The sequence below is a fragment of the Etheostoma cragini genome, chromosome 16 (assembly GCF_013103735.1).
Source record: "Etheostoma cragini isolate CJK2018 chromosome 16, CSU_Ecrag_1.0, whole genome shotgun sequence".
Taxonomy (NCBI): Eukaryota; Metazoa; Chordata; class Actinopteri; order Perciformes; family Percidae; genus Etheostoma; species Etheostoma cragini.
In genome coordinates this window covers 17,045,591-17,071,837 of record NC_048422.1, presented here as the reverse complement: position 1 = coordinate 17,071,837, position 26,247 = coordinate 17,045,591, and the positions used below count along the sequence as shown (strand labels likewise).

The 26,247-nt window shown below is 39.4% G+C and overlaps 1 protein-coding gene across 2 annotated transcripts in view; it reads left to right on the top strand.

Annotated features, from left to right (window-relative positions):
- Positions 1–19,622, top strand: part of dym (dymeclin) — a 52,001-nt gene extending 32,379 nt beyond the window's left edge. For both annotated transcript variants that reach the window (XM_034896906.1, XM_034896905.1), the window contains exons 15-17: positions 5,851–6,033; positions 9,563–9,676; positions 18,167–19,622. In XM_034896906.1, the coding sequence (XP_034752797.1) occupies positions 5,851–6,033; positions 9,563–9,676; positions 18,167–18,316 (447 nt within the window). In that variant the 3' untranslated portion in view covers positions 18,317–19,622. The remainder of the gene's footprint in view (positions 1–5,850; positions 6,034–9,562; positions 9,677–18,166) is intronic.
- The last annotated feature ends 6,625 nt before the right edge of the window (positions 19,623–26,247 follow it).

The following is a 26,247-nucleotide window of genomic DNA, read 5'->3' as shown; positions in this document are numbered from 1 at the left end:
TCTTTCTCAGTACTCTTTCTTAATATGTCTGGTTTGTCTGCCCTGCAACAGCCTGCAGTGAGCAGCGGGGCCAGCCAGGGAATCACTAAGCTATTGGTTTAATGATGCCAGCTCCTACTTTACAGGGATTTACATGTCTGTGTCTCCAAACACCCTTTCCACACACACAAACATGCGTAAAAACATGCAATGGTATGAAAGGGCATCTAGACACACACACACACACACACACACAGAAGTAGTGCAGACAGTGTCCTTTTCAGGCACTGATTGCATCTGCAAACTCTGTAATTTTCCTTCTCCGATAGCAAATGTCAAACATACCTGCAGACATAACACATGTGTCCTTAGCATGTTGAAGAATTAACAGCAGAATCAGATGGTTGAAAGAAAGCACGCACACACAAAGCCGTAAAATAAGGCAGGATTATTGAGACTAATGATATAGCTCATGTCTGAGGCCTGTGTTATCCTGGGTGGAGAGAAGACATTAAATGGTGGCATGAGTGGCTGTGACTAAATGACAATGCAGCAGGCTGGAAAATAGCACATGACTGGAGGAGAAGGAGCAGAACAGAGAAGGGAAGGAAAAATTAGGTAGGGGAGCAAGAGAAAGAAAGGAAAGGCTGTAATGGTTTCATGCAGTCATATAAACACATAAGGTGTTTTTGGGCTGTCGAGCTGATACATTTTTGGGAAAAACAAGTGCGAGAGAACACAGTAAGAGGAGGAGGAGCCAATATATTTAAATCCTGTCTGAGTTTCAAGTAGACCATGGCCCTCTTAATCTCATCCACTTGACAAACATACACCCAGGGCCAGGCAGACGTCTAGCTAGCCTATTTTCATGTGACCTGAATTCCCCAGTATGGCATTTCTTTTCTGCCAGGCTAATCTCATTAAGCTGGGTACAGAGCTAGAGAACAAACACACTAGGCATCTCATCTTTTCTCTGCTCCTTTTGTCTCTTCTTCATTGCATTCACTTTCTCCATCATCACCATCAACTAACCCCCACACTCCATTCTTCTATGGTTTCATTTTGTTGCTGTCTTCCTTCCTCTGCCGCCTCCTCCTCCCACTCAGTTGTCTTCCATATCTGTGCCTGCTTTCTGTCTAATTATGGCGTGCCAATGTGGAGCAGGTCTGTCTAGGCAGTAGAGTCGAGCCCAGAGAGCCACCTCTGCTTCCAGACGCACAATCAATCCTCATTACAGCCAGCTCTCCTGCTGTCCACCTGTCTCTTCAGGTCTGCTTACCGCACACCTTTGTCTACCAGCCTGGAAATCAATGCCTTTGTGTGGCAAGCCTGAATAAAGTCAACTTACAAATGAATATAGTTATAAAGAATCATCCTTATCCCCCTTGTTACTATCAGGGGGTGATTTTTTTTTTTGTTCATGTGCTTGAGCTTGTGCGTACACTTGTGTTTTTAAAAAAAAGGCCCACAGCAAACAAAGTTATTTGTAAGATAAGGACTTGTATCTGAAGCAAGGCACCGAAGATGGAGTATGAAATGATACTACATGCAGTTCTGTTACAGATGGTTAGCCCAGATTGGAGGTAGAATCTCAGCTTTCAATCAGCTTGTCGCAGCAGTCTCGCTGAGCTGCTGTTTTGAATCTGGTCTTAGCTGGTATTAACAAATTCTTAGTCAAAACACGTCGTCATCAAAACAATGATGTTTCTGGTGAAAATGAATCCTTAAGGAGAAGTCTTGCGATCGAGAACTTAAACACCCATATCCTTTTCAATGAAAGTTGTTTGTTCTTTCCATAGTGGCTAAACAGATTTCCTGTATGTGCTTTATTACACTTTTTCAAGGTTTTAAATTCTACTTTTTCAAAGTTTTAAATATGTCTCATAGTGCATAGGAAACAAGATTTTTTATTTTTATTTTTTACCATAAAGCTTAACTGATTTTTACATCTACATTAAAGATTAAACCGGCCAACTCAGCACCTCATTCTAATGTATTTAACAGAATTTACTATACTTTCAGGGGAATACTCTTTTCTCTCATTGTAAGCCTGAGGCAGGATGTAACCCAGAGGAAGTTGCTGATGAGTACTCTCTAAGGCAAGGCTTCCTGTGGAGCAAAGATGGCAATTCAAGAAACTGGCTAAACCTGTCAATAAAGCTTTTAATTAAGTTCTTTATTTATTACAGAATCCTACAATTTGTGCAATGATGCAGTAGCGTCGTCATAACGTTTTGCTTTTTTCTAGCGTCTACCTTTTTAAATTTCACAGTCCCGTTCTCAGCTACTGTCACATCATGGTCGTTTGTACACAGTCTGCATTTTGTTTCTAGTAGCTGGAGAGTGGTGGTGTAAGTGTAAATTGATGTCCACACACACACTGCAGGATTATATTGGTCAGAGTTCATTTTTTATATATTTGTTTTACATAGCTAGAACAGTCGGTAAATTCAGAAAATTACATCACTTTACTGTAATGCAGCCAAACCAGGCAGAGACAACACTTACCATATTTCAATATATCTAAAATCTAAGACGATATCTATCTATCTATCTATCTATCTATCTATCTATCTATCTATCTATCTATCTATCTATAATATTAATATTCTGCCAAGCCCTACTTGAAAGAAACAGAGCCATCATTAATGTTACCAGTAACATGCTTTTCCTACAATGACAAGTCAAAATGTCTTCTGTGGAAACAAAATGTTGATGACCAATCTATTAATTTTATTTATATATATACTTTATACTATAAAAAAGTTATTCTTTGTAATTTAGTTTTAAAACGGAGAAGGTGCATCAGTAAGACATTTTTAAGGCTACTGTTGGACAGTACTTCTATTGAGATTATTTGTCCAGTATAGATTAGATATGTAGGCCAATATTAGCTTATTACAAATGTATTGACATTATGGTTCATGTAAAAAAAACTATTACATTTTTTAACTGTAAAGTGCCGTTCAGTACATATTTTAGTCTCAATTCTTTAAAGAGATAATCTAAGGCATTCTCGTAAAAAAAAAAAGAAAAGAAAGAAGGGGAGTTTTAAGACAGAAAATACAAATGTATTGATTTGAAAATGTCTGTCAGTAGCTTGTTGATCTTTACACGTCAACCCATTCTCACTCCCGCTTGGTCATTGGCTCTCAGAGTCCCATACTGATACAAAGTCTGGCACGTAGGACTGCCGGGATTGGTTGCTGGGATAAGAAAAATTACAAATGTATTGACATTATGGTTTATGTAAAAAAAACTATTACATTTTTTAACTGTAATGTGCCGTTCAGTACATATTTTAGTCTCAATTCTTTAAAGAGATAATCTAAGGCATTCTCGTAAAAAAAAAGAAAAGAAAGAAGGGGAGTTTTAAGACAGAAAATACAAATGTATTGATTTGAACATGTCTGTCAGTAGCTTGTTGATCTTTACACGTCAACCCATTCTCACTCCCGCTTGGTCATTGGCTCTCAGAGTCCCATACTGATACAAAGTCTGGCACGTAGGACTGCCGGGATTGGTTGCTGGGATAAGAAAAGGGAAACTCTGGTTATTGGTCAAATTTGTGGAAAAGTTGGGGTGATTGGTCAAAATTGCGGGTCGCACCAAAGTCACAGCGATTGGTTGAATTTGCGTGAATTGGCATTATCGCGACATTGCAAAATCCTGGAGGGACTCTTTATATTGTTGTCAGATTTACACAAAATCATTCAGCTCATGCTATTTGTGCCAATCATATAGATCCAGGATCAGGATTAGAGAATCTTTTGTGTGTGTGTTTGTGTTCTTCTGCCATTGGACTTATTTCATTAGTGCACCATCGCATTAAGCTAAGCTACTTTGAATGTTCTTGACTCCTGCATTCTTTGGTTTCGGCTTCTTCTTAGCTATTGTCTTTCCAATCTGTTCTGCCCAACATGGGTAGGCTAGACTGTTTATTAGGTAGCTACATCTCAGGGCAAATCATTCAGCTAATATTAAACTTTTTTAACCACTGTTGCTATTAATTCTTGTAATGCAGTCTTTTTTTTTTTTTTTTTGGCAAATAAAACAAGCACACCATGCTTAAAGTCTATTTTGCAAACAGTGTTTGTTTTCATTGAGATTAACCATCATTGTTTTATATTTTTTAGATTGTTTTGGAAACTGGCTGCATCATCTAGGGATCTTATCTATAATACCATCAGTACACGATAGATTTTGCAGGGCTTTGCCCGTGGTTGTCACACCACTGAACATCATACATCATCCCTTGAACTGTATTCGCCAATTAATTGCTGCATGGTTTCATCTCTTTAAAAAATCTCTTTGCTGTTTCTTTTCTGTTCCACAATGGACAAAGCCATGTGGGACGTTATCTCGTCACGGTGGCATCTGTCTGTCTGTGTAGACACTTTATGTGAGCAAAGTAACTATAGAACAATGCATAAAACAATCTCTGTTCTTAAACTGCTGGTTCCCCAAGTAGAGCAAATGGTCTGATTTTAGATTTTACCTTGTTGCATAGATTTCCACATTGCCAAGATGACCAATTTACTTTGAACTACCAAAACTTCTTAGAGTAGTGATATGATGCTGTAGGTTAACTATTACAATAGCTACAATAAATGGTGCATAGGTTAAAGGTTTCATAGTACCAATCGGACACACACAATCCCAAATACCTGAAGCCTGTGTTGTTATTTAGAACATTAAGTTTCATTTAAGACCCAGCGTTTATTTTTAGTCTCTCAGTGACTTAGCATGCATTCTCACACATTGTGGCGGTCTTCAGACAGTACGGCAAAACAGCAGGTCTTTCCATTCAATTTAAATGGGGGATGCGTTCAGTCCGCAGCAGTAATCACAACGGTCTGCGGTGAAAAGTTGAGGCCGATTCAGCTTTTGGGTAAACACAACCTGATGTTGCGCTGCTGTGGCCAGTCATGTAACCACCAATCAGACTTGTCAATCCGATTTGAAGCGTGGTGAGAGTCCTGTACAGTAAACCTGAAACACCACTGCCTCCATCGCTGCAATGTGTAAAAAATCTCTTTTCTTTCTCTCTGTGAAATTAAGCTGCCTTTACGTGCAGTTGGAAATGTCGATCTATAAACGATCAGTCATAAAACAATAATGAAATATAGAATAATAGAGTCTACTTGTGCGACATTGGGGGGGTTAAATATAACAACAGGACGTTACACACATGGGCCATTTGAATGTGCCCTTAGTGACTAGATGGTATGGTAGGCCAGGCACATTTTTTTCCTCGTTTCCTGTCTTTGTGCTAAGCTAAACTAACCGGCCATTGATGGTAGCTTCATATTTACAATGATGGAGTGGTCTCCCAAAACATCAAACTATTCCTTGTAATGTACCCCTTGAGATTTGAGCTTGTATATATGAGTGGGCTGTAGTTTCTGCCTTTTACAGCATTCTGATGTGTTGTTTTCTCTTGTTGATTTCTGTATTTCTGAATCCAATTTCTTTGTATTTTCATTTGTGACAAGCCTGCATTGTGTGAAGAACTTTGTAAATAACTCGTCATGTCAGCCACTCAACCCACTTTGTCTTTCTCTTTTTCGTTCCCACACCCTTCTCCTCCCATACTGTCACCTGTCACTTACGGACAGTTGTCTTGGCCCCATGAGGAAACCTACTGTGACATGAACTGATCTCTGGCTCGCAAGGTCACCTATCTGTCTCTCACTAAGACCATGGCTGTCAACTTTCATCCTGCTCTCCCTCCTTCTGCCATTTCTTCCATCTCTCTGTTCCCTCCTGCTGATCAATCTATCAGGAAGCAATCATTTAAACACACCATTTTATGTGAAACCAGCGTAGTGGGAAACCAATTTACCTTTACGATCCTCCCTCTCCCCCCAGGCCCAGGACCTAAATGTGATTGAGGAGGTGATCCGCATGATGCTGGAAATCATCAACTCCTGTTTAAGCAACTCTCTACACCACAATCCCAACCTAGTGTACGCGCTGCTCTACAAGAGGGAGCTCTTTGAGCAGTTCAGGACGCACCCGTCCTTCCAAGACATCATGCAGAACTTGGACACGGTCAGTTAAGTTTTTCTTTTTCCCTCATGTCACTTAAATATAAGAAATTAATTAACAGAAGCTTGAGCCTGTGATCACTTTACCTCGTGGCGGATTCATGGTAATTATTCCATCGATCAAGGTTATACAGACTTCCCCTGAATGTCCTCTCAGTCTTCAAAATAGCCATGCAATTCTAGAACATATGCAAACTGCATTGTTAACATGGTGTGCAGTTGGATTTTGCGGCACGCTGAGCCCAGTGAGCTTAAGTAGTATTGATGAATTAATCATACCCCTTATGTCGAGAGTCTGTGTGTCAAATATTTATTGAATGTTGGGGAAGGAAGAAACGATGTGAGAGAACGCTGTTATTCAAAGCTGTATTTGGCATAGAGGAGGAAAGGAAGCTTTGGTGTGTTTGAAAAAATATATATATATATATATGTGTATATATTAGAGCTGGGCAGCGATTAAAATTTGTAATCACGATTAATCGCATAATATCCCTGATAATCGCAAAATGAAAAAATGAATTCAAAAGTAGTGTATATAGTGCAATTTTTTTAAAGTGTTCTGCCATATGAATAAAAGTGCCGCAACATTTGTTCTGCAAAAACTTACCAGCATTTTGTTTATAAAGTAGCAGTTAAATAAAATATTTAGTGTACATCTCAACTTAACCCTCTGAGCCCTAAGGCCATTTTTAGAGTTCATTGTCCGTCTGGATTTATTTTATATAAGAGCTTATATATATCAACTCTGTTGTCTACAGTCAAGATATGAACATCAGGTCTTTCAGGACAAACTGGGTTATTAGAATATTTGGGTTGCAATGAGGTCACTTGAATGTTAAAAATGTTTGTAGTACCTTAAAGACAAATAAATAAATAAAATGAAACATGAATCTTCCAGATATGTATTGATATCACAGACAGAGCAGTAAAACCTATAAATCACTTCTCATATGTCTTGGGAGTCACACTGTGAAGAAATAATCCTTATAACTTAAACAAATGACAAAATACATAAATTCTTTCAAAGAAAGTCCAGACGCTTTTGCCCTCATTACATTTACTTATGCCAATGATCAACATAATAATGTCATATTTATGGATATTACACCCACAGCATCTTGTGCACTATAGCATCTTTGAATGCATACTAGCCAGTTTGACTGAGAGTATTGGCCTCTTTCAGCCTCTATACTCTTTGGATGACGTTGTCTCCCATATATGGGCATACCATTGGCTTACTTCCCTAAACAGTGAGCAGACACGGAGCCGCGAGCTAGCGGCATAAATGAGCCAAAACGCGATGAATTATGGACATAAAGTGGATAAATCTTGGATGTAACGGTTTGGATTTAATGCTCAACAACCCCGAAAAAGGCTGGAAGTTCCAGGCTCAATAGAAAATCACCTGTAGAGGCCAGAGAGACCTGGAAGAGACCTCCGTAACCGCTAACTCGTTACCTTTTAGACGCAACTTTTGGTGAGTTTCTGTGTTATATGGTTGATAAAGAATTAAACTATGAATCAGAGGTGCTGTTTTTGCTCGTGGGCGAGTCTCTCGGTCTCAGGTCTTACAAAGCCTGTGGGCAACAAACTTTTACAATAATAAAGAAATGATAAAAACTGCGTTAACGCGCGATAAAAAAATTGTCGGCGTTAATTAATTAGTTAACTATATATATATATATATACACACACACACACACACACACACACACACACACACAAATACAGATTTGATAGCTTTCTCTAACATTGTTTTCAGAGCGAGTAGGGACTAGTGATAGTAGCACTAGAAACAAGTTGTTATAGCAACCAACGTAATAATAACTTAGATTCATATGGTGCATTTCACGAAACCCACAGACTCTTTACACAAGTAACGGGTGGGGGGGGGAACAGAAAATTACCCTGTCACGGAGTAAACATAATTAGGTTGGCTTCTGATGTACAACCACATTGTACATTGTAAAGTTATTTTATGAAGCAAATAGACATATTCCATACCTGGGGGCCAAATCGGGGTCGGTTTTGAATCATTTACAATCCCATAATTATCTTGTATCTGTTGATGGACCTCCCGAAGTTGACTCAAGTTGTCGCCGTTGTCTTTCACTTTTAGATTTGAGTTGTTTTTCTTTAATGTTCTTCTTTTCTATGATGGGCCTGCCCTAGTATCAACCATAACTACCATAGATAACTTCATCAACAATAAAATACAATTAGGCCTATACAAAGAAATTTTTTGCATCCTTTTACATGGCTAAAAAGCTTGATTCCTAACAGGCTTTTTCAGTGTAACATAGAAATTTGTGACCCTTCAGAATGTCGTACTGTAGCACAGTCTACCTGCCGCAAATCATTCTGTTGCTTCGCAGGAAAAACTGTAACATATAGTCATTTTAAGTCAGTCTCCTTAAGGCTATTCTCCAAAGCCTTCCTTGTGCTTGCAAATCCATGTGTGTGAGCATGAGATTCAGGATGAGGGGCTGCTTTTTTGCTCCTCTAAATTAACCCCATATGGGAGGCCTTTAGAGTTAATGAAGAGATTAGTATAAGATAGACAGACACACACACACACACACACAGTGCTCTTGTAGGCTCTGGTGTGTTTGAATTCTCTAAAGCAACCGCAGAGCCTGAGCAGAGAAAACATTGCCTGTAGATGCGTTTTTCACTGTTGGTTTGACAAAAAAGAACATTAAAAAGACTCCGTAATACCTAGAGTTTTTTTTAATGATCAAATATCTAACATTTCTCCAGGGAAGAAGCTAGCATAGCAGTGGAAATGCAGAATACAGTTTCCTTGATCTCTTGTTTGGGCTTAAACCCAGAAGGCATCAGATAATTTGAACTCCAGTGAAGGTTTTTGTTTTAGGTGGGATGAAACATGCTCAAGCCCTATGGTGAATTTGTAATCTGAAATACTGTGTGCATTGAGTATGTAGCTAGCCTACAGGCACATTAGCCAAGCCTATGTTTGTAGCATTTAGAATTTTGCTTCTAGAAAGCAGAATTCATGCAGTTTTTTAGCCATTTCATCAACCTGTAGCCACTTTTTTGTCTTATAATTGCCACGTAAGTTATACTACACGTAGCTCTGTGTTTCTGCATAGTAAAGAAGAATTTCCGGAGCAACCTATTGTTGCTAGGAAACATGACAACCCAAAGATAAGTCTTGTTGACTGTTGATGGCAAAATCTAGTCTTAAAGAGCTTGTTTTTCTGTCAACATGTTATAACAACATTACGTGTTAGAACATTCACTAGTGTTACTGGTTACAGAATGAAGCCCTCTACATGTAGGCATGTAAAAAAAAACAAATTCATTATACTTAAATTGAGCAAAATTGAACTGACAGTGATATAGATCTTCTCATCAAACTCTCAGCAGGAAAAACAAGTAAGCGTATTTCCATAAATGTTGAATTGTATGCATTTTCAAATCATCTTTATTAGACCAAATGTATTTGTGGCAAATTTAAAATTTGAGTCCTGTATTTTGATTGGCTGTTTCCTCTTGTGGAACCTTTTTAGGTGATCGGCTTCTTTAGTCAGCGTCTTGAGCAGGCAGGAAGTGACCTGTCTGTTGAGAGGGTTCAGGAAGTCATCATGAAAGGAGCCCAGGCCCTGCCCACAGACAGACTGAAGGTAAATAATTCTCTCAAACACACACACACAGATACACAGTAGGGGGACATAGGTAATGGGCATGCCTGGAGACAAAAAACAAACAAAATATGAGACTGGCTGCAGAAAAAAAGCGGGACATATTGGATATCGAGGTGCATGTGGCAAGGATGTAATGTGTTGTCAAGGTTTACGAGAGTTATGGTTGATCTGGTGCTGTGGATGTGAGGAAAAGGGAATGAGTTTGTCTGGACAGGTTAGAGAGTGAGAGGTGTGGGATATGGACCGGGGAGAGGTAAAGATGGAAACAGTTAGGACATGAGACTTAAGGCTAAAGCCCAATTCTCATTAACATTAATGCCCATATTCATTCCATCGTCGCTGGTCTGCTACATGCGAACATGTAATGGCATTTCAAGGAGATAGGATTGGGGGCTAGGGAGCACTTTGTCATGGGCACATACGATCGGGGGAGGGAGTGGGGGGAATAAATCTGCCACCGTGACTCGTTACCCAGCACACCCAACACTTCTGGCTGGTTCGCTAACCCCCGCCCTTCCTAGTGCTCCTCAATTAATCAGTGAGGAAATATGTAACCAGCGGCCTCCCCACTCCGCTCCTCACCAGCACCGAAGCTCCTAATTGCATGTTTCATCATGTGTTCTATACTTGGCGGCTGGCTGCAAGGCATTTGTCTCTCTAGCCAATGTGGAAAAGGGATGGTACGTAGCAATGAGTCCATGTTCTCTCTCTCTCTCTCTCTCTCTCTCTATCTATCTCTCTCTCTCACATTCGGCACCTTGGACAGCTAATGTAGCGATCGACCATAAAGCCATAGAATTACACATAGAGCCATGTGGATAACCCTGCCGTGTCCTTCAACAAGGGGGGGCTGTACTCGTAGCACACACTCACACAGTCAACGGTAGTTGGAATTTATGTGTATGTGGTGTATCATCCTCACCGTTTGGATTTGTGTCTGTTTGTTAACTATGTGTGCCGATAAGTGTGGAGCCCTGTGTGCCAGTCTTTGTTTCTAGGCAAAAAAGGTTGTTGAGTCTCACATTGACTCTCCACTACCTGATGTGCTTTCTGGCTTTACAGAGGTGACATGAAGTGAAGAGTATATCTTGCCAATGTGTCCTCGGGGAGAAGTCCCCACCGCTCGATGGTACCATTGCTCAAACAAACCGCTGTCCCTCTACCTCTCGCTTCCCTTCATCTTATTAGGCTCATTCCGCTATACAGCTCCCAATGGGCAAATCCATAGGTGGGATTAGTGTTGTGTGGAATCATCGATAAGTTGTTAATTACTCAGTAAAAGCTAGGAGTATTTGAGTCTCAGTCAGCCGTGTGTGTGCATGGCTAGGGCTGACAAAGAGATGTAGGGATGTTTGTTCCTCTCAAACAAACACAAGTTGAGTCTTATTCAGCTGTTTTTCAGTCATTATTGAAGTTATTCTATTCTGTGGTCACATTTAATAGTAGCACAGTGCATGTCAATGAATGCTGTTTGAGTGAACAAATGGTTAATCAACTGTGTTGAAGTTTGAATTCCTGAAACTGTAGCCATGTCGACACTAAGCTGGCTAAAGAACCTTTCCCTCGGTTTTGGCCTTCTGTCCTGTACAACCAAAACCAGAGCTTTCTGAGAACATTCTTCAGAGTAGAGAAGCCAGAACAAACGCCAGAGTTGCATTTTCGCTTGGATGCCACAGACAGTTAGTAAATTATGAATACACAAATATACTTAATTAAATATACTCAAATATATTAACTAACTTAGCACAATGACATAAAAACATGAGGTCCATATGAAATAAGATTTTATCAACACATTTAATAAATGTTCACCCAATTACTCTTATAAATGCTGTATCCTATATTGACATAAAAAATGGCTGATCATAAAGAAAGGTAGAGACATACGTGTCTGAGGAGCCACACGCATCCCGTTACACCTCCTTACTCCTCCTGATCTTGGGGATCACTTATACTGTGTTTTAATATAGCCAAATTGACAATATGGTTCTCATTTACATATATATTTCTATTGTTAGACAATGGATGGAGTATGGAATAGTAATAATAAACGCTGCTCATAAATACTACCTGTTAACCAGTGGTCATTCCCAAGCTGCTGTGCTGCAGTGGTAAAGTCACACAGGTTAATGACGACAGCTGCACTGTGTGCTCGGCTACATTGACATTTAAAGTGATCAATCACAAATTTGCTGCCTGGAAAATTCGTTTGTTGGGAGGACCCGACAGTTGAAAAGTAAACAACGTTGTTTAGATTTTACTGGCCGTGTTGTTTTAGGTGAGGGGAAAATTGTAGACACAAAGCTGTTTAAGGATCTTTAAGCGTTTACACAAAGACGTAGAGACATGCAAATTAGGTCCCAACTGAAAGAAAATAGTTAAAAGAAGGTGGTTAATACCCCAGGGACGACCCTCAGCGCCTCGTCACTCAGCCATCACTCCCTGTGTGTGTGTGTGTGTGTGTGTGTGTGTGTGTGTGTGTGTGTGTGTGTGTGTGTGTGTGTGTGTGTGTGTGTGTGTGTGTGTGTGTGTGTGTGTGTGTGTGTGTGTGTGTGTGTGTGTGTGTGTGTGTGTGTGTGTGTGTGTGTGTTGTTTCAGGGTGTGTGTGGCTGAGTGGCTCTCATGGGCAGTGCTTGTGGAATGTGTTGTTTAGCCTAACCAGCTGAAATCTGCTTTATTGAGCAGTGATATCCCACAGACTCTCTGGCTCCTCAGGACGGGACGGGGGGACGGGGAGGGGGGACGGGGGTTATCATCTGTTAATCTGTACCTGGGCCTTCATGGGTCTGATGGCTGGTCAGCACTACTTTCCCACACATTGACAACACAGGGTATTTAAATTTTCTCACTCTAAAGCCTCTTACAAAACAATTGAATTACTTCAGAAATGTAGATGCGTAATCCAACCTCCTTGGTCTTCACAACTGATTTTCAGTCCTGGGTTCTACAAACATCTGACACAACTCAAGGGCTTTCTGCCATAATCGCAGGACTACTGTCAAATTAAGAGTATTCTTACCATATTGTAGAAGTTACTGGCACCTTGTAGCTTCTTTAACCATAAACTTTGCTTCTATAAATCTTCAATACTTGCATTAACATTTCATAATTAACAAAATATAGAGATAAATCTATGAACCTTAGGGCTGCAGCTATTTTAATTCAAAACCAATTAATCGTTTTGTCTATAAAATGTAAAACAGTTACACCATGCTGACGGCTCTTAAAGCTGCACTGTAGGCACAGCAATACTTTGAGCTAAATGCTTATGTCAGAATGCTAACATGCTCACAGTGACAAAGCTATCATGCGGACTTACAAAGATTAGAGTGAGCACTAAACACAAATTACAACTGAAGCCGATGTGAATGTAATCAGTTTTGCAGGTATTTAGTCATAAAGCAAAGTTTTGGAAAAAATCCTAACTGAAGTTTTGTGATGGGGTTAAAAAAAATAAAAGTCAGGGAATCACCAAAGTCCAACATTTTGACAGCAATCCATCCACGTTTTACGTTAATCTTGGTTGCAATAAATATGCGTGTACTTTTATGGGACAACAATATGCGTTTTCAACTCAGACGTTGTTTAAATTCACCTACCCTGTCTCTATCCTGCCGGGAGCTAGCTCGCCCTGTTAGCTACTAGCTACTAGCTGTTAGCTGCTAGCTGCCGTCCGTGATGTTCAGCCAGGCTTCTGTGATTATCATCACGCAGCAGTTCTATTTGTATTTGCAGCTCATCAATTTTGTGTGTGATCGATTTGGTGTTGGTGAGTATGAGGCTTCATACCAGGACTTCAGCGCGTGACTACAGCTAGCCTTCTGTAACGCTATCACTGTGCAAACTACAGACATCATTTGGCCCGTTTCCATGTAGTTACATAGTCACTGATATGGTCATAACCACTACAGTGCTCAATTACCTATTTTTTTGTGGGAATAAGGTTTTTGTCGCAAAGGCATGACCTGTCCTCTGGAGATCTGGAAATTAGAAACAATATGCCGGTTTGGCCTGTTAGCGCAGCTAAGGGAACTACCACATACATCGACACTCACCAACACCAGATCAATCACACACAAAATGGATGAGCTACAAATACACACAGAACTGCGGCGTGATGATTATCACAGAAGCCTGGCTGCACATCACAGATGGCAGCTAGCAGCAAAAGAGAAAAGCAAAATATATGACTAAGATACAGTATATTACTAAGGAGCCGGAACATGTTGATTTACACACCATTGTGTTAAATTGGCAGTGTGAATATTTCAGTGACCAAATATATATATATTAACTGCAAGTGTGGACAGGAAATTACTACGGTGGACTTTTAACAAACTGAAATTATTAGTGTAGAGTTTCTGGAGCACTACTGTGTGAAACACTAGTGTTAATAATTTTCATTTTGAAATATAACTTTTCAGTGATTGTGTATTTACCGGCATCTAAGTGTGTGTGCGTTTGTGTGAATTCATATTCACTCCCTAGCCACATTCTTCTCTGTCTGACCGAGCTCTGACAGCAACGCAGAGGCGGGAAGGGAACACAGAGTCCTGAGTGGAGATATGAGGCCAGCCAGTCAGTCTGTGTTCAGGGGCGAGGGCCTGACCCGCCAGGACCCATAACTAACTGATATGAGCCCAGGCCAAGTGAGCCCAGACAGCTGCCAGCCTAACAACCAAACCGTGGAGAGGAGGCAACAGAGGGCCAGATGAGTTTTGTACAGAGAGGAAGCCATAGTATGGACAGAATAAGGGACAGAGAGAATATTAAGGATGGTCTGATTGATACTCATCTTTTTCCCCAGGAAAAAACCTTTTTGCTGTAAGGCATGTAGTGATGTCCAAGACTTCCAGTTGAACCAAGTCCCTTGGTGGTTCTGTCTAATAAAGAAGTAGGAGACAAAATGATGACCATTGTGAATCAGGGATCAGTTCTCATTTTGTGAACAGTATCTAGTGGGAATGGTCGGATGTGTGTGCCCGGGGGGGGGACTATATATTATTCTACAGTTTAGGTCCATAATTTCTTCTCCAGTGATACATGGTTTCTTATTTTCACTCATTTCTGATATCTTCTGAGATAATGTCTACTGCCTGCTTTACTGAAGTGGCACCGCACTGGCAGCTTTTATTGTTAAATAAATGATTTGACAATTTGAGAAATATGCTTATTTGCTTTTTTTGGTTAAAGTTAGATAAGAAGGTAAATGCTTCATTCATATCTGTATGTTAAATGTCAAGGTGGAGACAGTTAGCTTAGGTTTCCATAAAAACATGGAAACACAAGGAAATAGCTTGCCTGGTTCTGTTTGTACAAAAAAACAGAGTGTATAAATAACAACTCATGGTTTTACAAGGGTTTATGTGCAGGACCTTTTTTAGTTGGAAGATATAATGTAGTAATATGTGAGCTTTCCTTTTGCGTTTGAACAAAGCCAGACTAGCTGTGTCTCCCTGTCTATGGTCTTCATTCTAAGCTAAGCTAAACGGCTGCTGACTGTAGCTTCATATTTAACATACACACACAATGAGAGTGGGATCAATCTCCTTAACTAACTCTCGGCAAGAAGGTGAACCTTTCCTTAATTATGTAGGATTTTCTTTCCATCAGTGGTCCAGCATCAGGATGATTTTGTTCTTTTGCTGTGAGTTTTATTAGGTCTTTGCAAAATACTATTGAAAAATAAATGTTTGTATGAATTGCCCATATTTTTAGAACATAGTTGTGTAGAACATTGGTGTTTCATGATGTCAGTACAATGTTTCCTAAAGGATTTTTTTGTTTAGCAGTGGGGGCAGGTCTGACCGAACAACAACCTTTAACTAGATATATAGATTATTTCCAATTATTTTCAATTAATTGTGTTTTTTTTAGGGTTTTTTAAGATTATTGTTTGGGGCATTTTTAGGCCTTTTATTTGACAGGACAGATAAATACATGAAAGGAGAGAGAGGGGGGGGGGGATGACATGCTGCATAGGGCCACATGTTGGAATCGAACCCGCAGGCGCTGCATCAAGGGGTAGACCTCAGTTAATGTGCACCTACTCTACCAACTGAGCTAACCCGGCCACCGCGGTGGTGTTTTTGGTGGAGCTGTTTTTTCAGTAGTCTACTCGAAGGAAAGCGAACGTTTTGACAATAAACTACATCAACACAACAGTCTGTGGAGTTAAACTGGACGGGCCCAGTAACCTCTGAATAGTTCTACTTGTTGCTAAATTGCAATGTGAGCGGCAGCCAATGGTGACAGCAGGATAATTTAAAAGGCAACCGCGACTACATTGTGCATCTGCACTATTTCCGCATTATGCATTTTGCATTGTTACCATAGCAGTGTTTACTGAGAAATGCTTTAATAATCTTAATGCCATAATTAGCATAGCTGTTTATGTTATGTTGCATATATCAAGATGATTTTAGCAGGACATGAATCAGCTCAACTTTCTTCTGATGAAGTTAGTTTGTGCTTACGAGTCAATAAAGTAGCTAATCAAACAAAACATTAAAAACACATTATTTCCTTCTTCAAATGAAAAACTGCTCAACATACTTTAAGCTAGCAAGTAAAAGTGAGCCTAGGTTGAGCAACTCTCACCATCAGTGTCATGAACATTTGATGAGTTGGTAAGCCTGCCAGTGTACAGTAACCTACACACAACTACCAGCCAAATAATACAGCTCCTGCATTGTGTCTAGCCATCACAATGGCGGTGGTGTGTGTTGTCTGGACTAAGTAGCCTGGCATATGGCCTGTGACCCTGTAGTCCTTCTGTCTGTGTCATTATGATACCGATAGTGAGGCTGTGAATAGAGCCAGCCAGAACTCAATAGAGCAGACTGGGACATCACATAAAGGCCCTCAGCGTCTGTCTGTCAGTGCAGACTGATTACTGGCTGCGTGTGTGCATACACATGCGTGTATTGACAGGAGGAGATAATGAGGTTGCCTTGTATTATTGATGCTCTTCTTTTTCTGCCTACCTGCTGTTAGATGGTTTTGTGTTTGCTTCAAGTAGGTTTGGAAGAAACACTTAAACATCCAGTATTTCCTTTGCAGACACTTCAGAGATAAGCTCTTTACGTTTTAGATTTTAGGCTGTTTTCAAGCAAAAATGTCAAAGGATTTTCAATTTTTCTGTTTTTATTTATTTGATGTAAACTGAAAATCGATGGGTTTTGGACTGTTTGTTGAATAAAATAAGACATTTCAGGAGGTAGTTTTTGGCCATCTAAAATTATAAAAATGTCAAATTCTTATTATACATTTTGTAGACCTAAAAGAGTTTAATAAAATGTCAAAATATTGTAAAATATGTCTATCACAGTTCCCCAGAGCCCACACCTTATGCAAATTGCTTGTTTTGTCCAAAGATATTTAATTAATTATCAAGGAAGACTAAGAAAACACTTATTTCACACTAATTTCATGACGATCATGACTTGCTTTCGTTCCATTTTAAAATGTGTGTATGCAACATATTGAGTATGCACGAGATAGTACAGTCCACATCCACATGTGTTTGTTGTCTCTTTTTTCCCCGGTGGATTAGTCTCGGACATAGTCAACACAGAGGCCCTGCTGTATGAACCTGATAACCTCTCCCGGTCCAGCTCAGTGAGTGTTTTGTCCATTAACAAGCCATGTCATGACAAGCTGAAGCTTGACGGGTTGAGTGGCTATTACCAAGTAATCGGGTTACTCAGCACTTCTCCACGGGTCTAAACAATAAGGTCACGATTGCTGACACACTGCTCTGTAAAGTTACACCGCTAGGTTTGGTTTCAGTTTACTAGCTTTCCTTTTTGTTTGTTCTTTATATATTTACTTGTTGTGTATTGAGGTCTATTTTCCCATTTATGTCTCTGGATAATTTCAGAACTGTAGCTGTCCATATCCAGTTGTCTCCTGGGGTCTTGAGGTGATGTTCACACATTAACCAGCCCCTTTAAAAAGATCACCGGTCAGACCACAGAGTGATACCTGTCTCACAGGCTGTAAGCAATTTTACCTCGCAAGCAAAGAGAAACACCTTTGCCTACCTGGATAGCAGCGGCGACGTCACTGCGTTGGTCACCGCACTTTATAAATATCCAATGTCGTTGAAGGCGACATCTTTGTGGTGTTGACGTCTTCAGCCATGTTCAGACCGACAATAGCACTGTGTGGAAAACAGCAGCCCTCTCTTTAAATTCAATGACATGCTGCAGACGTTGCATAAAAACCAGACACACATAACAACAGAAGATGAAATGTTGGTCACCATGTTAATTTTCCAGTTGTGAAATCGTCTCGAAGTGGAGCCGCTGTTTCCAGAAGGGTTTTCCCCCATTTTGTATATTCCCATTTAAAACTCTTTTTAAAACTCTGTCTATGTTACTGAATGAAACACAAACCTACAGTATCTGGACTGTGTTACGCTACCAACTGTCTTTGCATCTCTTGCTTCTCTTTTTGTGTGAATAGAAGTTTCCGGAGCTCAAGTTTAAGTACGTGGAGGAAGACCAGCCTGAGGATTTCTTCATCCCCTACGTCTGGTCCCTGGTCTTCAACTCTGGAGTCGGACTCCACTGGAGCCCGCATGGCATCGAACTGTTCAGCATGGACTCTGGCTGAAACGGCTGCTACTTGCGTTTGTCTTCATCCCTGTTCTGTATAGGAAGAAAAGAAAGGCTGACGGCATGTGTGTTTGTGTTTGGGTGGGTGTGTGTGCGCGCACTGCCCATTATAGTATGTGCACGCTGCTTTGAAAGTGCCTCAACCATGTACAGACTGGTGTTTCATTTTATGCTGCACAACCTCTTTTCTTTCCTCATATCATAATAAATCCTCTGCTTCTACACGAAGCTTCATCTGTACTGGTTACCTGTTCACACAGTCAGGCCCACTTATGTACAGTCCTGTAGGGAGAACTAATATAACACCTGAGCAGCTTCACCTGGTTCCACAGCAGATGCCGGGTTACATCCCTTCTGTAAAACATTATTGTGAGGGGCTCAGGACGCTGGCGATGGATAATCCTTCTGTTTTTTTTTAAATTAATTACAAAGAAAAGGTCAATTAAAACGTGCGCCTAAATGTTCATTTACTGCTGCACTGAATGCTAAGAAATAGTACCAACTTCATAATCAAAATTCAAAAGACATACAATATACACCTATGGATAACTCATGATATTGAGTTTTAAGTATCTCAGAAATTAGCAATTTATTTTGACCAGCTTGTTCTCTGGTTACAATAGGTTTGTATAAAAAGATTTGTGTTTGTAAAATAAACTTGTAAAAAAAGAAAAGGTCACAGAAACAGAGGAAGTGATCATCTACAGAAAATCTTCCTGTTTTGTCGTACCATACATGATTTTCAGATTTGAGTCCACCCGTGTTGCTTGGTGGCCACACTCCGTAACCCACGTTAAATTACAGTGTAATTAATGCTTAATTTAAGTCCCTGGATAATATTCACAGTCTACATCATTCATATTGATGGGATTTCATTGTTGCTTCCAGCCCATTTATTTGACTTTCCCCTGTCTTTGTCATTTTCATTTTTTTCCTGATGGTAACCCAAGTCAAGTACTTAAACTAGGACAAGTCATTAAACCTCCTGTCCTGTAGTGCATAATTATAGTTGTCTTGTTGATTTGTCACTTTATTTGCATGTTTAAGTACAGAATTTGTATTAAGTTATTTATTTTCATGTATATTGTTTTTTTGTTCTTTTTATATTCATCCCCTCCCAAATGTTAATGGTAGTAGGACTGTAATGGTTACTACTAAAGAAAGAAAAATGGTGGTACTATACATTGATTCTTCCCAGGTGGGAAACTGGCTTTATATTATTGCATATAATATGACAAAGTCTGTCATGTTTTTCGCAAACATTACTTTGGAAATAGGAGTTTAAATAAAAATATGAAATCAAAGCAACTGAGGTGTTACATGGTTATTCACGTTTTTCTCCCATCCCAGAATGCTTTGTGGACTAGCCAGACCCTCCTACGCATCGCTGTGGAGGACGTTCTGGCAAAGTGAGACTACTGTCGGGCAGAACACGCAATTGTTTTAAAAATATTAAATAAATTGGTGTCTTCTGTTTTGCATCTTAGGGTAGCTTTTTTTTTTTTTTTTAATAAAAGTACACAAGCTTATAGAGCAAAATAGACAATTTACTATTTGCTTTCTTGCCAAGAGTTTGATAAGAACCTCAATAATACTCCCATATTGGTCTCTGAAATATGAAGCTACAGCCAGGAGACAGTTAGCTTCACACAAGACTGCTAGCCTGGGTCTGTCCAAAGGTATTCAAATTTGCCTAATACCACTAAAACTTACTAATTAACATGCAAGTCATTTGGCTAATCCGCGCAAAAGATGTGTAAAGAGGACAAGACTCGGTTAAACAAGTTTACAGTGAGGTTGCCAGGCAACCGGTGGAAACTAAGAAGTCACACACAAAACTCTTACCTCTGAACAGGGAACAACACAAAAGAAGAATTGGCATAAAACCCCAAATGTTACATGCTGTTTATATCTGCATCACAGAATATCAAACGTTAGCACTGCATGTGTCTCTCATGTCTCATTGTTGCCCGTTGAGGTCATATAGCTGCAGAGGCAGCAGAAACAGAGGAATGAAACCATTTTGGGGGGGAAAGTTTATAGCACAATGGCTACCACTGTGTCGCCAGAGCTCCCACTTCCCAAAAGAATGTCATGCCTTTCGTCTCTATTGTATTGATTTTCATGCCTGAAATTCTCTCATTCTCAAGGACAATGTAATGGATGCAATTTGATGCAAAGAATGGCACATTTTCAACACGAGGTCGTCGGTAGGTTACAGTGAGGCTGCGTGCTCAAGGGCAAGTTATCCAGACTCTCTCTCTGCACCGACGCTCACCTGCTTCCAGCTCTATTATCGCAGTGCCAGATGGTTGAGGGGAGGTTTTCACAAAGTGACATGGCCCTCCTTGTTCCATCTTGGTGTGGGGGTCACCTTACCTAGGCTCCCGTTTCAGGTGACAGCAGGAAGATGGATGGGGCAGGGGATTCTGGGATGGGTAGTTTATTTTACAGGCTGGTACATTTTCCTCAAGGTCCATGTGAGATTGTGTTGCAGTGTGGCTCCAGATGCAGAGGTCATACGCGGATCAACGTCTATTGAGTGATATAAAAAGTAGGGCACTGGAAACCAGTTTGCTGAATTGGCAATGTAGTGGTTGCCCCTAGTGACAGAGAACTCATTAATATGGCAGATTACCATAGTAACAATGGAAGGTCGTTAGGTTTAACGGTTTTAGGATTAGGTCACAGCAAGGGGTAAACTTGTTCACAGCATGAGAACAGCCATGAGAGTTGAATATGAATGTAAAATAAACACGGACAACACCTACTGTCACACCTTCCTACAAATCTTCAGTGGAATGAAAACTGTTTTTCTGTGATTTCATCACAGAATTTTTAGCGATTCCATGAAACTGACACAGATTTTGAGTTGAGGGGCTGTGTTCATTTAATAGAATTCTGTGAGATCAGGTTGAGATATTTTACAGCTGAAGCCAGGGAAATATGAAAACACGTCACCAGGAAACATATATTCTTTATGGGATCCATGAACATCGAGACAACATTTAAAATCAATCTCAACATTAAGTTTAAAGTGCTCATATCATTCTAGTTGGCTTTTCCTTCAACACACAGGGTGAAAAGAGGAGCTGCAGCAATGTGCAGTAAAACAAATATATGGCGTTTTTTGACAATTAAACCATGTAAACATATTGTGGTAGAACCTCTAAATACAATTATGAACCTGAAAATGAGCATAATATGAGCTCTTTAAGATATCTTGTTGCACTCTTCTATTGAGACCAATTACACATTTACAAATCTTCAAAATCTTTGGGTCATTGAGGCCTCCAGCTACTTTAATAAAATATGACAAATTAAATCCCTGTACAAAAACCAGACCAAAAGAATGTTAAAAACAATACCTGTTCTAAACCGCGTCATCTACAGTGTCCTACACTGGGTCAAAAATAAACAACATATTCATTATGAAAAGGAATCCCACTTTGAAAATATCTTTTAACAAAAAATGCTGGAATACAAGAACATATCACACTAAACATGGGGTATAGAATTGTTCTTGCAGACAGGGAGACGTAAATAAAACACACATTTCAGTGAATAGAGATAGCAGCAAAAAGCCTAAGTGAATGTCGATGTAAAATGGGGGTTATGAAGGGGCGTAAGAAACCATTGATGCATTGCAATGCATCAGTCTGAGTTTGATCCATTTGAAAAGTTTGGATCGATTAAAAGTGATTAATATTGTATTACAGTGTTTCTTATTATTGATTGACTGCTGTCTGCAGGTTGTAATGTGTTCCTGTTCTGGTTTCCATCTCTCACCTAGTCTCGTATTGCCAGACCTATATCTTCACAGCGCTTTGGAGGAAGATCTCTCAACTAGGACTTTTTAACTTTTTTCAACATAATATACTATGATTTTTTTGGGCATTCAATACTTTTGACTTTTTTCAACATACTATACTATGAATTTCATCATCTCCTTTTTTGACATAGTATACTATGACTTTTTTGACATATTAAACAATTACACACTCAACTGGTTGTGGTTGAAGCTGAACTTTAAACTGGAAGCTTTAAAGTGTTTACTACACACATAAACTGTCCACTTCTAAAACATGGTAAACCAGAATTTTTATTTACTGCCGTTTAGTATTATCTTTTTAAATGTGTACTGTACATTTTAGAGATATAAAATGTACAGTTTGGAAGTATTAAAACTGACAAATCAAAATAATTTTTTGGAAAGATGCAGAACTGCTGAAACTGACTTTTAAAAAAAGTAATCAAATAGCTTTGGGATGAAATTACCCCGTCGCCAGTGTTTTAAAGTTACTATCTTGGAAATCTCTGTTTTGTTCTCTTTGGCGATAAGTGATAATAGCCGGTGCATTCTTTGGATCTCGCATTCACTTGTCTTTGAAGTTTCATCATCTGAAGCCATCCCTATGCTGGTTAAGAAAAGTCATTAAAGTCTTACTTTCCATATCTGCAATACTTTTTCTCCTGGTATTATTACTAATCTCACAGCCCCCAAAATGTATCTTGCGACCTCCACGTTGGGAGGCTTAAGACACAAACATTTACACACCTTTTTGTCTTTTTTCCAAAGTATAATGAACAATTAAACTATTTTGATAAACGATTAACTGCTAAAAAAAAGCTTTCACCTAAACATTCCTCATGTTCAGCTTCTGGATTGTGTACTTATTGTATGTGATAATAATACATTTATATTTGGGTTTTGGAGTGACAAAAGAAGTCATTTAATGGCATCCTCCCAGGCTTTTGTAAACTCCAATGGGGACAGTTTTACTATTTTCTGACATTTTATAGACTAAACGATTAATCGATGATGAAAGACATCTTTTCTCCCATATGTAGGGCTGGGCGATATGGAGAAAAGAGAATATTCTTGACCAAATACCTCGATATCGATATTTCTGTGATATTCTAGAGTTGACAATTGGTGCTCTAACAAAATATCTTCTCACTTTATTTTAGATGAAAAATAGTCATCAGTAATGTGGACAAAATGTCTAAGTGGTGGAGGTGCAAATCATAGTACAGCAAGAACAGTCTGGTAAATTCAGAAAAGTACATAACTTTACTGTAATGCAGCCTTTCAAACCAGTAAAAGATAACACTTACATCATATCATGATATTACGACATCCAAAATCTAAGATGATTTCTAGTGTCATATCACGATATCGATATAATATTGAAATATTGCCCAGCCCTACCTATATGCTTTTCTTTGAATGCCCTCCCCCGCTGTTGAGATAATGTCTGGGATTTGCGTTCTGTCTCTCCCTGCACCCTGAAGTGTAATATCATTGACCAATATTTTCTGGAGGTCTTCTGTTTACGTGACTTGACTTTTCTTTTAATGGCAGCTTTGCCGCTCCTTATTATGATCTGTGTACATGTGTGTGTCATACGACGTCATATTCTGCCTTAGAAATAAATCTGATAAACTTTTAGACAGATAACCATTCACTGAAATAGTCTAAGGCAGGAAATCTTACAAATGAATTGTAATTCCACAACATGTTTGAGGACAGGGCATTACACCAGCCCCTCTTTTCTATCATTATGGTGGAACCACAGCTGGAGACATTGGTAGATGTTTTTTTAACACAATAAAACGAGAACACCTTCAGGATTCTTTTTTTACTTATGCAGTGACATTTACCAATGTGGGTGTTTTGCACTTTCCTGGCAAGATAGATGCAAGTGGAAAAAATAATGTTCTCTTCCTCTTTTAATTAAACTTATTTTTATTGTTCTTATCTTAGCAATGATGAACTCCCTGTGTGCCATCTTCAGCCTATTCCAAGCACTGTGTTTCAGACAGAATAAGCCTCTTTAATTGCATATGCATGGCCCCTTGTCTGGAGGCAGTCACTGTGTCAATACATTATAGTAAAGGCCAGGAGTGCTATCTCGAATTCTAATCATTCTTCTTACACTATCAGGCTGTTTTACCACGTTGCATGCCCTCGTTTGAAGCAATTCTTTGGGCATCATGACAGACTATAGCTGGGTCATAATCATAAACATTAATGATGGAGCCAAATTGAACAGCAGTGTGTTATTTATTTATTTATTTTTATTTTTTTACTGCGATATCAATATTGTGACACAGTTTAGTAAATTATTTAGAAAAATAAATTGAGAAACAGTTTATGGACACATTTTTTTGGCAAATTCAGGAAATTAACTACCTAAAAAAATTCAAGGTGCTTCATCGCATTGATGCAATCATCACATAAAAAGCCAATGAAGCCATGAAGCCATGAAGCAGATTTGCTTATTGATTTGCAACATTGCCCATAATGTTCTTCTACAACCAGAGATATTAAAAGGAGAGATACCGTGATACAAACAGGATGGAAACCATAACATGGCCAAATGTATATCATGTTTCAGGATATATCATCATCTCCTCCAGTTTTAAGGCACCCTATCATGGTTTTATTAATGTGCATAATTTGAAGTTCCATTGAAATAGTACAGTTTGAATAAATTGCCGTACATAATTGAAAAGATTGTACCACTTTAACTCTGTCGTTTTATTTTGACATGTTTTGTGAAGGGTGTTTTTCTAAATCAAGAGGAGGGCTTAAAAACGTTAATAACGGGATTGTATATATAAATATAAAGTATATGTTTGTTTGTTTATTTTACACGTCATCATTGTATATTCAAACACAATTCATAAGGTACAATGATCATATACTGCATGGCATACGCCGCATGAACATACCAACCAAAAACTATACATATATAGTGTGTGTATATATATATATATATATATATATATATATATATATATGTGTGTGTCTATACCAGGACCCATTAAGTCATGCAGCTCAATCTACCATTCTTGGGTTTTAAATAAGTAAAGACAAGTGTTTTCATTCAAACATGGTGATGCACCTTTAAGCAGGCCAGACTGCAGACAGACTCTTGCAGCCAGACTGAAATGGAAAATGGTTAGATAAAATTGGCTACTTCCTGGAGTCTGGAGAATAGTCACATACACAGACACACAAAAGGAAGGGCAGGGAAATGTGGAGAGAGAGAGGGAGAGAGAGAGAGAGAGAGAGAGAGAGAGAGAGAGAGAGAGGAGGGGGGTAGGGAAACAATGTGTGGCTACAGCCACTTCCACATCCCTCTGACAGCCCTTTTCCCCTGACTGATTGCTTCCAGAATACCGTAAAAAGCAGCGCAGTCCTCTGAACCTTTGGGCTCTTGTATTGCGCCCTTGCACAGCGCCAGTGGGGGATCCTGGGACATTGTGGAGATGAGTTTTGAGCCCCCCCTCCAACGCCTGCAGCGTCACCGCTTCACTGACACATTAACATACTGCTGCCTGCACCTCCTCCCCTGGACTACTGTCTGTCTGGGGAACACAATTAGGCTTCGGAGGAGACACGCATACACATTACAAAAAGACATTCATGCTAATGCAGCTCTGTGTGACTGAGGACTGCTGGAAGTGTCTGAGGTCCTCTGAAGCCACAGATGCGTCTCTTCTGTTGTGTATAACTAGATCATTTCAACAGAGCTTGGTGTGTTTTATACAGTTCTGGTTTATGGCTCGCACAATTCCACATGCACCATTGCTAAAAAAGTGTAACATGAAGTCACTTGTCAAACCACCTATTTAATTATAGTTTTGTGTAAAAAAAAAAAACGGCCAGACTGCACATAACACAATACATTGATCCTATTAAACCCCTTGCGTGTGCCACAATAAATGGATTCAGCGTATAGAGACTGTTCTCTATCTACTGTGTCAGGCATAAAATAAAGTTGATCCTCAGCCGATGGACCTTTTTGCTGTACAAGAAGGGTGGAAACTGTTGTGGTGATATTTTAGACCAACTCAAAGGACACTTGTGTTTGTCCCATCTGAAAGATAAACGTCCAGCGGGCGGCAGTAGCGCGCTCT